This window comes from Aphelocoma coerulescens, chromosome 4 (assembly GCF_041296385.1).
Source record: "Aphelocoma coerulescens isolate FSJ_1873_10779 chromosome 4, UR_Acoe_1.0, whole genome shotgun sequence".
Taxonomy (NCBI): Eukaryota; Metazoa; Chordata; class Aves; order Passeriformes; family Corvidae; genus Aphelocoma; species Aphelocoma coerulescens.
The window spans coordinates 37,029,189-37,047,660 of record NC_091017.1 but is presented as its reverse complement, the minus strand read 5'-3'; the positions used below and the strand labels follow the sequence as shown (position 1 = coordinate 37,047,660).

The 18,472-nt window shown below is 35.2% G+C and overlaps 1 protein-coding gene across 19 annotated transcripts in view; it reads left to right on the top strand.

Annotated features, from left to right (window-relative positions):
* Window positions 1-18,472, top strand: part of FSTL5 (follistatin like 5) — a 386,298-nt gene that overhangs the window by 295,928 nt on the left and 71,898 nt on the right. For all 19 annotated transcript variants that reach the window (XM_069013600.1, XM_069013606.1, XM_069013602.1 and 16 more), the window contains one exon: window positions 18,321-18,441. In XM_069013600.1, coding sequence (XP_068869701.1) covers window positions 18,321-18,441 — 121 coding nt within the window. The remainder of the gene's footprint in view (window positions 1-18,320; window positions 18,442-18,472) is intronic.

Sequence of the window (18,472 nt, the reverse complement as noted above, 5' to 3'; positions counted from 1 at the left end):
CAACAACTCTGTGTTACTGTGTCTAAGTGGAGGCCAGTGAACAAGAGGTGCCTCTCAGGGATCTGTCTTGGGAGTGGTGCTCTTCAGCATCTCTATCAATGACACAGACAGTGTGATCGTGTTCCCCCTCAGCAAGTTTGCACATGACATGAAGCTGAGTGGTGCATTTGACACATCTGAAAGATGGGACGCCATCCAGGGGGACCTGGACAAATCTGATAAGTGGGCCCAGAGGAACCTCATGAGGTTCAATGAGTCCAAGTGCAAGGTGCTGCACCTGGGTCAGGGCAATCCCATATACAAGTACGGACTGGGAGAAGTCATTGAGAGCAGATGAGAAGGACTCTCATGAGTGAGAGCTGGACATGAACCAACAGTGTGTGCTTGCAGTCTAGAAGGCCAACTGCATCCTGGGCTGCATCAAAAGAGGAGTGGCCAGCAGGTCGAGGGAGGCAATTCTCTGAATTTCTAAATTTCCCAAGATCAAGGCTGTTCTTGCCCACCATGGTACTTACTAAGCAATCTCCCAGTGTTTGTCTGAACCCATGAGCTTTCTCATTCACGTTTCTCTTATTTTCTGCCCCTGTCCTACTGTGGGGAGTGGAGAAGGAGTGAGTAAGAGAGCAGCTGGATGGGAGCATGGCTGTTAGCCAGAGCACATTTCTGAAATACTTACCACAGCTAGAAGAGAGTTGAGTGTTGAATTTTGAAAACTTGTGAGATGCCCACTTCGAAGTGAGATCACAGTGGTGATCAGACATTCAAAGAAATGTTGAAATTGCTAGAATTGGCCAGATTAATTTATATTTAATAGGAGAGGAGGAATGTGTGATAGTGTATTGGGTTAACAACCCACAAACATTAAAATAAAGGTCTGCAAAATGTTACCTGAATCTAGGGTTATGTTGGTGCCTTCATTTTGTGTACAGGTACAGTAAGACTTTTTAAAGGAGTAAAAGCTTCCAGTGACAGGAGTGCATAATTCTGAGGATGACCATATTCGTCATTTGTAAGCTTAAGAAAATTATAAACAATCAGGAATGTTTGGAATTCTTTCTAAGCAAAAATTCTATTACAGTTTAGTCCCTTAATATTAAGTTTAGTTGTGATTCAGATACAGAAAGAGAAGGTCAGATTCAATATCCACAGAGTGAGGCACTAAAATTAATAGAGCTCAAATATATATATATATATGTGGAATATTAATCTGTCTTTGCAGATAAAGTAAAATAGAGAGGAAGAAATAATTAATGGTGTCTGGATTTAAAAAAGAAACAACAAAGGAATGGACAGAAAGACACTGAGTTAGATTCGTCCCCAGACCTTCTTTTCTTCAAAATTTATTTTATGTTTCACTGTTTTCACAGATTTGATCTCTCTCGATTTATTTCTAGATTCTATACTCCTTGTATAATATAAGATGTCCCCAGAAACAGGTACTCCCGGTTTTACTATGGCTATATTTAAACTACAGTGATGTTTGCCTAACTCTGGGAATTCTTAATTTACTCAGTTATACAAGAACCACATCTGTGCATCTCAAGACTAATAATATTGTGTAAAGGGCAGTACATTTTCTGAAAATAGCAAGGCCAACACTGGCCTGGGAAGATAGGGTTATGGGTTTTTTTCAGTAAAATGCATCAAAGATCAACATAACTGGAAGTCAGTACATATATAGGAAACCAGTCAGACAATGCAGTAGTGACAATGGGATTTTGTAAATCATAGCAAGTGCTCACAATTAGAAATTCAGCTTTTGCAGCTATCCGGGTCTCAATATGAATTAAGCTATTTGCTTCGAGGAGGGGAAAACTCAGAACAATATAATGTCTCAGTGTTTTGTCAAATGGAAAAATGCAACAAGAAGGAAAGGAATCCAGGTCTAAACCGAAATTGATAGTTCAATTTATGCTATTATTGTTTTTTAAATACTCCTCTACTGAAAGTGTACAATATATATCTCTAAAGCTGTCAACTATGGAGTGGCTAAAAATGAGTCTTGATAATGACTAATGTCTTGTATACTCTAAGACATTTTAAAGAAATATTAAGAAATACTTTCAAGGGATGATAATAGAAATTTCTGTTTAAGTGGTGCATTTAAAAATGTTCTACAAAGCGTGTGTTAATAACATTACTGGTAATATCCAGCTGATAATTTTATAAGTCCTTAGTACTACTCAACTCTTCTTATGGTACTAATAACTACTATTTGTGGAAGTAGGACATCTTGCTACTAGTCCTTCTCTTACTGAAACTGATGGGAGGCAGGGATAATTAGCATCCGAGTGAAATTATGAAAAATTATATGCCTCTGCAAATTTTACTTAAATTGTAATATAATTATGCTGTGACTCACTACAGAACTGATATCACAGGGCATTTTGCTGATATTTCAGTACACATATAGAAAGGCTTTTTTTTTGCTTGCTGTTTTCCTGCATCTTAAATTTAATATTTGCCTTTCCACTTTCCTCTTGTTTTTATCTAACCTACTATTCATTAGAGATAATAATTCCCATGTATGAAAAATAGCAGATGTATTTCCCAAATGCAACATGTATTACTTTTTTAGTGTTAATTCATTCACTTTTTAAAGTCTTCATAACTTATTTTACTTTATTGTTTTTCTGATATTTTATTCCAGCTTTGCCTTCAGGTTCTTTCCTGTACATGGGAACAATCACACTTATAAGATCTCGGCCCCTTTTCTTACAATTTTTGAAGATCTGTTGAGATTTGTTCACATGCAAAGTTGTTGAAGAATGGTTAGAGGATCAGGGACATGGATCATTGATAAAGCCGAAAGGTACAGATCAATAAAAGAGCTGTACAAGCAAAGGCCTGCACAAGCAAAGGCCTGCATGAGAAAATGCCTGCGTGAGAAACAAGCCTGAGAACAAAAAGGGAGTTTTAAGGAGGTACAGTGCTGTGCTGATAAGATGTACTGACCATGAGAAGGGAGGGAGAACTTTGATTTCTCAAGTCAAAACATAAATAATAGAAGCTTGCCAAATGTAGCCTTTTATCTAACCCAATTATGTAGAAGTAAGGATGCGCTTTTATAAGCTTAAACCAATCAAGAACTGACAAGCATGTACTCTCATACTATATAAGTGCCTCTGTATTACCAATAAACGAAGCTTGCTTTATCAATCACATTGATTGTCTGCATATCTTCCCCGGCCAAAGTCAGCACAAAGTTTAACAGTAACTTTTCAAAATAGTGTAGTTCAACTTCTTCCTCTTGGTGAAAGCTCATAATATCTTTCTTTGGGCTTCCTTCATGGAAAGCATGTAATATTTCCATTTTGGGGGTTTTGAAGTTATGTATAGGTTATCCTTTTTTCAAAACTTCTCATTTCTTTATCTTGGTAAAATTAATTTGCACATTAAAACTGTCACTTTTTTTGGTGACAGCTGGCATTTTCTTCCTGACATTTGCCCTTCGGCCAGCAAGAAAAAACACAACCCAAAACACTGTAATGGAGAATGCCACTAAAAGCTAACATTTTCTGAAGGATGTGACAGCTTCCATTCTGTAGAGTTCTGATCACCAACTGATGACAGAAAGGTTTCCAGATTGTCCAAAACACTAAGCACCTTTCCTAGAAAGGACTCCAGACATCTGACCTCTTCTTTTTCTTCCAGCTTCTCATCCTTTGTTCCTTTTATTATTCTTAAGAAAACTGTCAGGAGAACCTCATGAATTATTCCTTTCAACATTGTTTTTTGCCACGGGATACTATGGACCTACAGACAAGCTTCTCTTTATGCATTGTTGAATTGTTCTTAATACAACACAGTTATGACTTTAATATGATGGTTAGAAATATTAATGCCCTGTCTGAGAAAAATTTGTGTCTGTGTGCTTGGGTGTTTTTGCTTCCAACAGAGTCCCAGGTGAACCATAAATGTCAGGGAAATATTCTTCAATCTTTTTTATCTGCTCCCCAAATCAGATAAAACAACTCTTAGAAGTTAAAAAAAAAAAAAAAAAAAAGGAAATAAAAGAAAAATTTAAAAGTTAGGATATAAACTAGGGGACTTAAAGAAAGAGAAAATTAATAGTCAAGAGAGAGTAGTGTCCTGTCTCTGGCCAGACATGGCAAATTTTTGCAGTAGCCAGGAAGGGAGCATGTCTGGGACTCAGGACATTCTATACCACCTCATGTCGTTTTTCAGAAATGGGGGAAGGGCTCCCTTTCACATTGAGTTGAGTCACAAAGGGAGAAGTCAGGTGTTTGGGGGGGTTTCTGTGGGTGCAGGTGAGCAATCACATATGAATCATTCACTTCTTTTCTTCTTGTATAATCTGTCATTAGTATTGTTGCTATTACTGTTTGTTGTCTTACTCCATTGCTATTTCCAGTAAATTGTTCTTACCTCAACCCATGATCTTTCCCTCTTGTGCCTCCAGTTCTCCTCTCCAGGCTGCCACAGGGGGAGGCGGCGTGATTGAACTCCACATGGTTTGGCATCTTTCACTAAGAACATTAAATTAGGGAATACCATACCTAAACCATGACAAAAAGATACTCAAACCATGACAAAAAGATATTGAACATTCATGTAAACCTATTTCTTTGTTCTCAAATGTCCTAAAAGAGGGAATGCCTGCTTGCAGTCAATGCACTCACTTTCTGATTTGCTGCAGCAAGCTCTGCATGCTCTTGTTTCTTTCCTGAGGAGGTTTTTCTCCTCCCTGAAGTTTTGCCAAGGGGCCATCTTATTGCTTGTGTGAGGGAAAGTGTAGAGGTCCTATGACATGAAGGGAGAACCAGAGCTTACTTCCCTTCAGAGGTGATGCTCCTATCCTCTTCCTTTTTGGAAGTCAGTAACTCATGGTCCAACAATGAACAAATAAAACTGTTCAATTGTAGTACCATAGGCAAAAAGCTGGCAGTTGTTTTCAGTGCAAAATCTGGATCGTGATCAGTTTATTTTGAGTTTTTACCAGTAAATTGCAGTGCAGCAATTTCAGTGTGTGATCTTCTATGTGGTATTCTGTGTGTTACAACCAGGATATATATATATAAGAAGTTATATATATATATAACTTCTTATATATATGAGGTTCACTTTAAAAGCCTAGTTGTACGTTTTCCTTGTATGTTATGCTTATGACACCTCTTAAACACATTACAACTCTCTCAGGTATTTTCTACTGATTTTTCTGATGAGGTGGTTGGATTTGATTAACAGTGACTCATCAAAGTCAGCATGTTTCTATTTTTATCTATATTGAATTGCCCTTTATCTGTTACACAGTTTTTCTTTTAAATAGGATGTATTATTACCTTTTCTATTTCATGAGTTGAATACCATTTTTGTTTTGTTTTTTCTTTTTCTACTCCACTTGTTATGATCCAGTTGAGAGATGCCTCTGCCTGAATTAAAGTCAAATGAGACCACATGCTGAAGTCAGTACTACGGATTTTATTTAACAGTAAATGTGAGGTACAGAGATAGAAAGAAATAGGAAGGAGTGGAGGGGTAGAGAAGGAGAGAGAGATCAAGCAGAAAATGGTCACCACACTGTAGATCCAGAGGCGTCCCATTGGTCCTTCTTCACCCTGGTCTTCTCGGTAGTCGTTCTGGAGGTACCACTTTTATGCAGTCCAAGTTGTGGGTATCCATGGGTGGTCACAAATATTCCCATAACTTGGGGTAGCATGTGTATAAGCAGTTGTTTCCTTTCTCACAGTTTTCCACAGTTGGAATTTTTATCTGGATACATTAACCAGGATGTGTTAACCACACTTCAACTGCTCTAGGCCTGGAATAAATGCCTTCCTGTTGCAAATTCATGTCTTCTGTCCTTATCTCAAGTTCACACTGTGGTTACTTATCTTATGGCAAGTCACTTCTGTGGCCTTGACAATGTTTGAGGCAATTGTGGTCTTTAAGTCTCTTACATCGCCCTGTGGCTCAAACAGTGTCTTCCTGGGACCTTTTTCTCATTTCACAGGTTGTCCAGCAGGGTGATGTATTTGTAGAAAAGTCAGAGGAGAAAAGACAGAGCAGCAGGAAAACGACACAAGCAATTGTACAGTGTACAATAGTTATCCCAACTGTTACAAATGTAACTGTAGTTGCAATCATCAACCCGATCATCATTATAGACATATAAGTCACAAGGTTTAGAATATGGACTTGAACCACGACACCAACCTTAGGTTTGGAGTGATTGGAAGAGCTCTGATATTTGATCAGTGATTTGTTTCATTTTGGCTCAGGCTTCTTCAACTGATAATGTTGCATGGTGAATGGATTAAGATTTAAGATTCTGCAATTCCCTTGTTCCTTTAATAATAACATATCTAATGCCAACTGATTTTGTAAAGCCATTTTTGGTCTTGTTGGTCTTGTGAGTTCAGCTCTCTGAACAGATACCTGGCTCAATTACTTGAGGGCATGTGTACCTGCCATGTAATATTTTGCAAGGCCCATTGTTGTTGCGTCATAACTATAGAAGGTGTAAAAAATATTTTAAAGTTCCAAAGCTATATTTTTTTCCCCACTGTATAATAATCACATCTATTACTGTTCAGTTCTCATCTTTTTTTTCAGGAGAATTTAGTTTCTGCCATGTCCTTCTTGATAATTAATAATGAAAGATGAAATTTAGGCAAATGGCTGGGAGTACTATCCTGCACCTTAGACCAGCATGCTCAGTTAGGAACATCCCAAAGCTAATCCAGGTGGTGTAGGATAGCTGCACATACAGATGTCTATCAAGTACATTTGGAGCTTGAATTTAGGAGTAACTGCTACTCCTTTTTTTTCAAGCACCAGAGCTTTTATCACACATTTTTTTCACTCTTGCCCATCTTCCCTGTATTTTAAAATTAGTGGAAAGCTGGTTTATATTTTGTGTTATAAGATGACTTCTAAAACTTCTTAAGCATCTCTTTTTTCACTCCCATAATATCTTTCTTCCTCAACCTTTTATTTTCAGTTTAAATTCACTGTTTCCTCTGCTCTTTACTGTATATGTATATAGAGATCCAGGTTATGTCTGCATTCAGTATTGCTGTTACTAGCAAATTCAGTTTGTGCTATTAATTTCCGATTAGCTCATCAAAAAATTGCAGTTTGATTTTTATGTACGGTTATAAACTTACTCCTCTCACTTCTTTTGCTATATATATTCCATCAACTGGGTGAAAAACAGGATCATTTCTGAATAATTTTATTACTAGTTACATATTTATTTCTCCTTACTTGCCCAGGTCATTTTGCAGTAGTTTTGTTACCCTTGTAGACTTCATGCTTTTCAGAGCTTTCAGAAGAATTATGAGAAAGGGTTTTATAATACACAAAAAGAAGACTAAGCTTTTCAGGTTATTATTTTAGAAAAGAAGTCTTGAAAGAGCAACCCAGACTACGCTAGAGCTGGCAGTAAAGGTCACTCCTTCTTAAGAGCATGAGAAAGATGCTTTGTTAATAATGGCTTCCTATGGCTCACAGTCCTGACTTTCCAATCCCTGCTGTAGTACATTAAATAGGAGGGCCATATCACCAGCAGTAAAAGTGCTTTGATATCCAGGAGTCTGTTTCATTGAACATAGAGGCACAATTGCTTAAATACAAAAAAAAAAAAAAGAGAGAAACCCTTTCTGGCCCGCCATCACAAGCAGCCCAGGAGGAAAACTGAGGATACATAGGGCATAATTACCTATTGGGAACTTGGCTCAACTGGCATTTATATATTCTCAAAACTAATAATAATTTTAAAAAAAATACTACAGAAGTGTACAAAGGTATTTGCTCAGTACTGACTCAGAAAGAAAATTGCTACCCATTTGAAAAATAATTGGTACCACTTCTTGCAAAAGTGAACATAAAGCAAATTGTTTATCTAGACCAAGTCTGATCACTTTGTGAACTCTGACTGGATAACAACAGAAAAGGATATATCTGCTATGATTTTCAAATTATGATATCTAAGATTTCTCTGAATCAAACTGGTCAGTGATCTGTCTACTCATATACCTGATACCATGTATCCATTCGTATCTAAATTTACTTAATTCTACTTTAGCTCAGACTGATTTCTCTTTCACCTGTTAATTTTATCACCTTCATGTATATTCTTCCTTCCTTTCTTTTTCATTTTTATACCATTCTTACATAGCATTCTTTATAATCTAGAGCTTCCTTTTCAAAAGTTTCAGAACTTTTTCTATTTGGGTATATACAAGAGCCTTTGTATCCATGGCAGAGTGTTTTCATTATTCTGTTCAAAAGGAGAGAAAAAATAAACTAAAGGTTTCCTAATTTAGTATGATTTGGGAAACAGATCCATCAGTCCATCTGATTCTCCTTTCATGTATGCCTGTCTTAAAACTACAAACAGAAGTAGGGAAGCTGAAACAATGCTTCTAAATAATACCTAATTGGGTTTGGTGTAAAAAATTGTCCTTGAATAAGGAAAATTCAGGTGAGTTGACACAGAATCACTGAATCTGCATTCTTTATTATACTTTCATAGGTAAAGTGAGATAGAAGTGATTGGATTTTTTGACAGGTACTTTAAAGTACCTACTAAATATGTTTTGGTTTTGCTGATGAACATTTTCCTTCTAGAACTTTCTAAGGAAAATATATTAATGTTTTCAAATCATATTTGCATATAGATACTTAATTGAAATCTTGAAGGGGAAAAAGAATTATTTTTTTACATAGAAAATAAATTTCCGAGTACTTTAATAAAAGGAAACTTTCTTATCATTCTCATCTGAAGTATCTTATCTTGTTTGGTTCAAAAGCAAACTTTTGTGTCCATTTACTCTTAAGAATTTTTATAGCAACAGTTTTTAAGCATTTTATTTCAATTGTTCTGTTACTTAATTGGGAGGAGGCCATGCCTTCCTTTGTAGAATTTGTGCTCCTTCCAGGCAAGAGTCTGTCTTTACAGACCTGTTTGTGTTAATGAGAAATCAAGTGGAATTGCCATACTCTGGCACAGTAAAATATCAATACCATATGACTTTTGTCTACAAGATATTTAAAATTTTATGTAGCAATTTGGCAAGTGTTATGAATTCTGTGCAGTTCCTACTATTGTAACTTATAGTTAATGAAAGATGACTGAAATCCTGTTTTACCTTCACATTTTTAACATTATATACATTAGTATTAACATCAGACAAGAAATTCATTTGTGAAAAAGTCTTTGAAGTTTAACCTGTGATTATTGAACAATTAATGTTTGAAAAAGAAGGCAGAGAAGAAAAAGCTGCCTTTTTTCCCACCCCTCTGTATTAATAGAAACCTTGTTTCTGACATGGATTCTGTGATCAGTTGGCAACAGCTAATGACTGGAGTAAAATATAATAGTAATCAAGGGTTAGCTAGAGAAAAAGAACTTCTGTACATATCAGTCTTCCAAAGTAAGGCTGCACTGTATATAAGAAAAAGGTCATATTTTGGTATTTCAGTAATAGAGTTTCATATGGTGACAGTAGCATAGAATCTTTCCAATGGACAGTGCTGTCCCATTGTTTAAAATAAAAGCAAAGAACAAGGGAGAGAAAAGAAAATATAGTGTATATAGCTTCATGTTTTTAAAGGATGTGCACTTCTAAAAAAATTTTGGGCCCATTACAGAAAGTGGTATTTAGAAAAGCAAAAATTAATTACAGAAGACAAATATTAACAAAAATGGTGTACCGAGAAGGAAAACTATTTCGGTACATCTTGTAGAAATTTGAGGTGTGTTAATAAAGAGTTAGCTATTATTGCAACAGAAGAGAACTTCTTACTGTGATTGGCAGAGCAGTGGTAAAATTGAAGTAATGGATGTCTCACAGAAGAGAGAACCTGTTGCTCAGTTTAAAGAGAGCACAGGAATATGGTCATGACTCAGTGTGATACTCTCATTTGCATATAAATTTTTATATAAGCATTTAATTTAACTGGAGTTTATGGTCTTATTTTTAACTGTGCAATTGACAGTACTGTGTTCAATTTTTTTTTAGAACTATTGTAACACAGGAAACACATGTACCTCAATTAGGCACTTTGCTTTTAAATAACAGTTTACCTGCAAGTAGCAGGATATAGTAAACTGTCTATGTATAACAAATATAAGCATTTAATAAGAACAAAGCATCTAAATATCAGCAAGATTTATTTTTTAATAGCATCCAGAAAATATTTATAATGACTATTCACCATCCCTTTTGAAACAGGGAATTTCCAGCCTCATTTTGTGACTCAAACACAGCCTAGATGTAACAGAAAGAAGAAACAGAAATATCTTATTGGTAATAACGTGTAGAAAGTAATGAGATTTTGTTTTTCAGCATTATGCTATTGTCTTTTTCTGTGAACAGCCATCAAAATATGTGATACCTGTGGGCTTACCATAACATCTTGGCTTCATATCAGTAAAAGGACAGAAGTCATACTTGGTACAGCTCTAGAAAATATGTTTGTCAGTGCCACCATATGCTGAAAATTTTTGGTTTTTTACTGAAAACTTTTTGAGCACTGTAATTTTTCTTGTTTTATACCAGGGTGTTCTTCCAATGGCCTACAGTTAACCTGACCAGAAACCAGAACCAGACAATACAAAGGCAATACTAAAAAGTATCACCATTCATTTCTGTAGAGAGGGAAAACAAAACAAACAAAAACCTTACCTCTGAAACAAAACCCAAAGCATTTTTCCTGCATAACTATTTCTGTGGTTACACTAAAAGGTTGCTGCCAATGACCTTGAAGTGTCTTTTCTTTCATTGATATCAAGGAATCAATCATGCCTAGTAAAGATTTCTTGTGATAAAGAATTAGACTGATGGGCATGGATTGTTGTATTAGTGGTTTTAGCAAAGGCAATGTCTGTGTGATGCTTAGATAACTAAGATTGGTATTAAATGTAAATTGTCTCAGCTTTCAGTATTTTATTAGCATAAATTCAGCATCTATTTGTAGTACTCCAGCACATACTGAGTGTTTAGTTCAAGTTGACTGGAATTTGCTGTTTATTTAAAAGACTCAAACTAAAATATTTCAGAAGTATTGAGTGTGTCAATCTTGGCTAAACCCTTAAGTGAAGCTGCTGTGCTGGCATTCAAACTGCCAATATTTTGATTTTATAAGAAAAGAGCAAAAGATGGATAGAGAACGCATGTCACTCACTTGTTGTATGTAATCAGGTGTGCAGTTGAAAGAAATGTTTCATATGGGAATTACATTCAAAATCTTTCTAAGTATATATGTGCCCATTTCTTATATGATGTACTTGATAACAAACTGGCACAAATGGCATAGTATTTATAATCCAAATAATGTGTGACTGGCCCCTGTTTTCTTTCTGCTGTTGTCTTCACTTCATACATTAATGCTGCGTTTAAAATGAGAGATCAACTTGAAGAAAACTATTAGCGTTATAATATGCTTTTTTCCCCCCTTGTGTGCTAAGAAAGTGAATCATTCTGATTTTGTAATCATTTTAAGGTACTAGGTTTATTTTTTTTCTTTTATTTTTTCTCCCCCATATATCCTCTTCAGCTGCCACATATTAGGGGATTCCCAAACAATGTCTATCTTTTTTGATTTAGGTAGTTTTCTCTGCAAGATCTTTGAAAGTTGTTTGAAAACATGTTTTTGTGTCTGTTTATTGGTTTATCACATGTACATTAAGGAGTTTGTGACAAACCAAAATTTATTCCACAGGGCTTTTGTAGATTGCATAAACGTTGAAGACACTCTACCTACTTGTCTGTCTCACTCCTGGATTGTTCATAAATACATGAGATGGACTAGATAATAATTGGATGAAAATTTAATACAAAAATTTAAAGATTGTTTTCTTTAGTATTTTTTTTGTAGATTCTCTTGAGTTTGTAAAGAAACATCTGGAGAAGTCTGGAGACTTCTTTGCACTCTTTCTACAAATAAAATGTCTTTAAAGAAGGAAAGTACAAATGGGGATGCTCTTGCTAAAAGCTTATTCCACAAATCTAACTCTAAACTCATCTCTAAATTTGAAGGGTAAATTACATCAGTACTTCTGCTTCTCTGGGCCTCTTAAGAGTTAGACACCTTCAGAATATGATCCAAGTAAACTGTGTAGTGCAAAGCTAGTTTCTCTTTGCAGAGCTACCTTGGAGTGTAATAATAAATACATCTACAATTAAAGCTGATAAAAAAAAAAGAAAAAGAAAAAGAACCGTTTGGGGGAATGATAATAAACTGTGGTAATTGGGTAATTATTATTCATCTCATTGGTTATGAGGTGAACTTGAAAAATATATGAGAAATTAATGTCAAATAGATTTATCCGATTAAATCTGATTATATAAAAATTTGTTTTGTTAAAAAGGAGTAAAAGTTAAATGGTATATGAGTCATTCTGAAGATCTCTATGTAACATGAAGCAATAAAAAAGGCAGCTGTATCAGAGCATGCTGAATTTTCCATTTAAAATATACTGCATCTACTCAGTTGGAGATTTTTAATGTCTAAATAAATTTGCAGTCCTTATTGCAGATTCATAGCAAGATAGCATAAAATTACAGAGTTTTTGGGGAAGTAAAAGGTTAGTGATGTTTTATGGCTAGCCTCAAGAGCTCTAGTACTTTGGAAAAGCTCTCACTTATGTCTAGTGGCTGCCATAAACAAGAAAAAAATCCAAATTCTCTTTACACATCTACGTATCAAATGAAGTCGTTGCTCTCAGTGGTGATCTAGTACTGAGGCATTTTATGTCACTTTTCTCTGTCATCCCTCTTCAGGTTCTTAGGAGGCTTGAACATTATTAGATTTCAAAATAGCAAACCCAATTTTTAATCAACAGACATTTTTTGAAAAGCACAAATCAATTGCATGTTTTCTGTAGAATAATGGATATTACCATTTATTAGCTGTTACTATTTCCTCATGAAGTGAAATTGCAGCCCTTAGTCTATCCCAGAAAATAAAGGGAAAATCATAGCTATCTAATTAATTATCTAAACAGGTACAGTGTTACTATGTTCATTTATAGTCAGAGAAATAATCTTTTTCTCAGATTTGCTGCATACAGCCAAATCCTGCTCAATTCAACTAACAGCCTGGGCTCATGCATTACAAAGTCTTATTTTAGGAAGCAAGAGTAGTGGCTGACCTCTGCATTGACCATTTGTAATACAGGCTTAGGAAGATATGCATGAAGACTTTCTCAGCATCGGAGATTTAGTTAGATGTTCTGAATTACTCACCAAATGATCATCGCTTTACCCAGTCATCAGTAGAGTAAGGCTAGTAAAGCTATTTGCAGTAATGAAATACAGCCTGTAAAATTCAGTCATTATTTGCTTTTTTCTTTCTGTTCTCTCCAGTGTCAAGAAAAAAGAGGAAACAATGGAATGCTTAGAATGTCTAATTGTAGCTAGGAAGTTTGTTTTCATGGTCAGCAGAGAGAGGTGGGTGGCAGCTAAAACTGAGCAATGACAGATCCACTGAACGGTCCCATGAAAGGATTTTGCTACCCCGAGCTTTCTCAAATGACTGTAAAAGAAGCTTAGGAAGATTAATTTCCTTTGACTAAAACTAGCCTGCATTAATAGTCACGAATTGGTGTCTGGTATTACATTCTTCAGAGCAGAGTTTCTTTTAAGATCCTGTTGCTTTCTAGTGCATATACTATGCTAGTGCTTATGTTAGACTGCACGCTTTTCTTCTTTAAGCTTTGGCATGATTTGCAATTTTCTGTCAGGATGATTCTTCAGCCAGTGGACTTACACTAGATTCATGATTTATTCTTACTGCAGCTGTAAAATATGAGACTGAGAGAAGGCATGCAAAATTTGTCCTTATGAAATGTAGGTTTTGTTTTCCTTCTTAATCTAGAAGGAAAACTTCAAAAACCATCTTGGATTTCTGCCAAGTGCAATTATTTTCAGATTTCTTTGTGGAATATAATTTCTTTCTGACAGTCCATAGCAAATTGCAGAGTTGCATTGCTTTGCCAATGTGAACAGAGAAACTGATTACTTGGCAAATAGGAGTTGTAACATTGACGTTAGCATGAAAAGCCTGAGCTGAGTTTATCTGGCAAACCAACCGTACATAAATGATTATTTTAAAAAATGTTTTCAGTTAACCCTCAAAAGGTTATCTGCTCTCTGTGTCCTTGTAATAAAGGAAGTTAGAGATACTGAAAGGTATGTAAAATATGAGCAAGAATGTGACATTAGTATTAATGGTACTTCCATGAGTTGACTGAAATAAAATGCAGAAAGCTTGGAGGGATGTACAGGAAATAAGGGGGGGTATGTATATTGGCTGTGTTTTACAAGCAAACAACTGCTGTTCTGGATATATCTGTTGGTTGCAATTATTGATCCAGCTTTCCTTTAGGAAACCAATAAAAAAATTTAATTCTTAGCTTCAAATTTTCTACCTGATCAGCTCAGAGACAGATGATGTGGTGGTTTTTGACTTTTCCCATTAGAAAATCAAGATTTTCCTTTAAAAAGAAGGGAAATTCTTCCACCCAGAGTGTGTTATCATTATAATTGAGCTATTATAACTCTGCTAGCCATCAGTAAAAAAGAGACCAAACAATATATTTTTTCCTTTGTTTTAGATTGGTTAAAGACTGCAAATAGAAATAAAGGTAATATGAAAAGCTATGAATTAAAAATATTTGGTGTTTGCTAATTCCATTTATTAAGGACACAATAAACTGGGGTTTTTTTCTATTTGAGGATAATGTAAGTAAGAATTCATATCTTCAATTCACATAGCCTATGTTCTTTTCTTTATTGGATTTTTTTATTATTATTATTTATGCAAAGCAAAAAAACCCCAAAAAGTTATTTAAGATACCAATATATTGGCAGCAAATGCTGTGAAAAAATACCAAAAATAAAATGCCACAAACCAAACAAAAACCACTTCTAGCTTCTGTGATGATGAACAAATTCAAGCAGTCTATTTCATTGTAAGTTCTCCTGTAGGGAGGAAGCTGGAACAGTCTTTCTATAGTTTTTAATGAAGAAGTACCAGCAAATGGTCGTAAATTCTCTTATATGGAAAGTGTTAGCATATGAAAGCAAGTTACAAACTCCAAGGAAATAATTGCTGATTCAGAACAAAAAATCACCTTTAGTTTCTGTTTTATAAGCAGTAAGAGACCAAAGCAAAGATTCACTATCAAATTAAAGTTTCCTTTTCATGTTATTTTGCTCATTACTCATAACATATATCATGATTTGTAAAATGTCAAGTTCTTCAGGAGAACAGAATTGCAGTGGAATCATTGTTAAGATAATTGTTCAATTCTATCTTTTTAACTATGACAAAAATAATTAGGGTTTCTCAATGTAATTGTAAAAGTACCTTGCCATTTCTATTTGAACAGTAGAAGAACAAAAATTGAGCTTGTAGCAATTTTTTTACTGTCATCAAATATATTTTCCAAAAGGTAAAAAACCACTTTTCTGTGTTTTTTGCTGTTGATGTTTGAAGGCTCTGTGTCAAAGATGTTTGTGTGTCAGTATAGATACAGGTTTTCTTTTAATTACTTAGTTCGTGAGTTAGTCAATAAGGCACTAAATGCTTGTCAACATGCAGTGTCAAATAGCTCTGTTTGCACTTCACCATCCATTTTCAAATGCTGCTTACAACATTAAGTTCACTTTGTATTGAGTAGTTTGCTTTAATTAACAAAACAAACATTGAATTCGGTATAACAATAAGCTAGGGATATTTATTTTGTAGTTGTAAGAAAACCAAACCAACCAACCACACAAAAGTCACCACTACCAACAAAAAATGCTATCCATAAAATTCTAACTCTCTTGAGTGTCATCATGTGTGAATTCTATTGAAATACTAATGTAAAATAACCAGAGGGGTGTTTCATCCATTGTTTCTATGACAAAGAAGAGAGAAACCATAACACAGACACCCGTTTACTTAAAAAATAGCTATGGTACCTAAAGATATCATATGCCACAATGAGGCAGTTAAAAAGCTGTAACAGGTGAGTGTGCTTCAAAGCACTATCTAATAATTTAGCGTAAGGAATGGTAAACTAGTCTCCAGACTGCATTGTAGCAGCTGAATTTTTATACACTCCATCCTATGCCCTATTATGTTCACAAACACATTTGGCAGAGATTAGGCAAAAAGTTTTAAACAGCAATAACAATATACATTTTCCAGATAAAATGTAAGTACCTGTAGTGTGGCTCTTTTGAATCACTGTTCTTTCATCTTCCACTAAAAATGTTGTTGAAGAGGAACACCTTGAAAACGTGTTCAGCTAGTAAGAGGGAAAAAGTAAATTGATCTTCTGCGTCATATATTTTAGAAAGAGATAAAGATCAAAACATCCAATAAGGAAGTTTTTAGTCATGTGGGTTATTCTGAAGGGAAATCCAGTGGTATTGGTTCGCATCATCACAGGTAAAAATTAAGTCTTAAAGAGGGTCCCTTTTTTGATCTTTGCAGTGATAACATGCAATGGTATATTGAAGATTTGGTAGAAATATTTTCTGTGTAACCGAAGTGCTTATATAGAAACCTATAGTTAACTTAAGAAAGTCAAGTTATTGACAGGATTACCAGGTCGGTTAATTTTTAGGTGGGTTGTCTTCTTCCAATGAACAACTGGCAGAATCATTGGAAGCACAGAGTTGTGCAATGTGAAATTTAGTTACCCAAACATCTTTGGATGAAAAAAGAAAGAAATGCAGTGAGACATATGTTTTTTGAATAATATTTTGAGTGTATTTAAAGAAAGAAAACTGAGAAATTAAAGGGAATTTCACAGACGCTTCAGTTTTCATGTTTAAATTTCAGTCTACAAAAAGACTCAAGATGTTATAGTGAAAGTAATCTTGAATGAAATATGAGATTATGTTCTCTGGATAAGAACAAAAACTGGAAAGTCAGAACTGAAGAAAATAAACCCCAATAAATTGGAAAAGACATAGGTAAGATAATGGAGGAGTGCAAGTACAGTCACAATGAACCAGAAGTTAATGTAGCCCAGTATTTTGTCATTGATAACATCCAAAGGATAGAATGTAAGAATAAGGCAGCACATAGTAATATTTTCCATCAAATTTCTTTTACTGTGCAACTTATGGACTTCCTGAATGAGGTATTGTAGCTGAAGCTTTAGCTTTTGGAAGCTTTTGATAAAGTCTTCAATAGGAATTGAGGAATTTATAGAAGAGGTTACAAAGTTTGTGAAGAAACTTGATAAGGAAGAACTGGTTGGAGATACAAAGGGGAGGACAACATTGGCTGCAGTGACTGAGATGGCAGAGTTGAGGAGCCTAAGAGAAGACAGCAGGGCAAAAAGCAATACAACCATGGACTTCAGGAGAGGAAACTTCAGCCTATTCAAGGATGTGCTTGGAAGAATCCCATAGAAGATCTTGCTGAAAGAAAAGGGGTCTAAGAGAGATGGTTGATTTTCAAGGATGACATCCTCTATGCTCAAGAACAGACTTTTGCAATGAACAGTAAATCAAAAGCAGCCAGAAGTCTGTATTAATGAACAATGAGCTCTTGGGAGAATTCAAATAAAAGGGAAAAGGTATAAGGAACAACAGAGGACCCAGGAAGAACATCGAGACTCTATTTGAATGTGAAGATAAGGAAAGACAAAGTCATCCCAGAATTGGATCTGGTGAGAGTCACGAAGATCTACAGAGTTTCAGGACTGTATCAGCAGCAAGAGAAAGAGGGGAAAATATGGGCCTTTTGCTGAGCTGGCGTGGAACCCAGTGCCAAAATGATGATGCACTAAAAGTCTGCTTTGCCTCAGTCTTGACCACAAACATTTGCTTTCAGGAATCCCAGATCACTGAAATCAGTTTACAGCAGTAGTGCTTCTGTAATGTATCACTGAATCTAATGAGAAGAATTGAAGAAAAATGAGGTGGTTTTTTTTTGGTCTGTCTGTTCATTACAGAGGATGACAACACTTCGACAGGATGTCATTTAACTTGTTAATTTTTGCAGAGATTTAGTTTTTCCCTCTGGTTGGATCCAATCCTCAACAGCTTTTCTTCTGCAAATAACTGTCATAGCTAAATAAACATATTGCTTCTGCAGAGTTTAACTAGTTGTTAAAATAAAAGTTGTGTTTTCTTTTACAGTCACAATATAGGTAGCAAGTATAAACAACTCCACCATTCACAAGTATAATATTTGAATTTCAGATTACTGTCAGATATTCTGATTTAATATTTGTGATGTCTGATATTTGTATCACAGCTTTGTTGCCAAGATGACGAGCATAATTACTGTAGAGATGTGGGCTGAATTATGATAACCTTGTTTTTAATCTTTCCTGGTAGGATTTTGGAGATGATGGGTCCTTGTACATCACTAAGGTTACCACAACTCATATGGGAAATTACACCTGCTTTGCTGATGGGTATGATAAGCTCTATCAAACTCATATTCTCCAGGTGACTGGTAAGGAAAAATGTTCCAATTATCAAGTCAT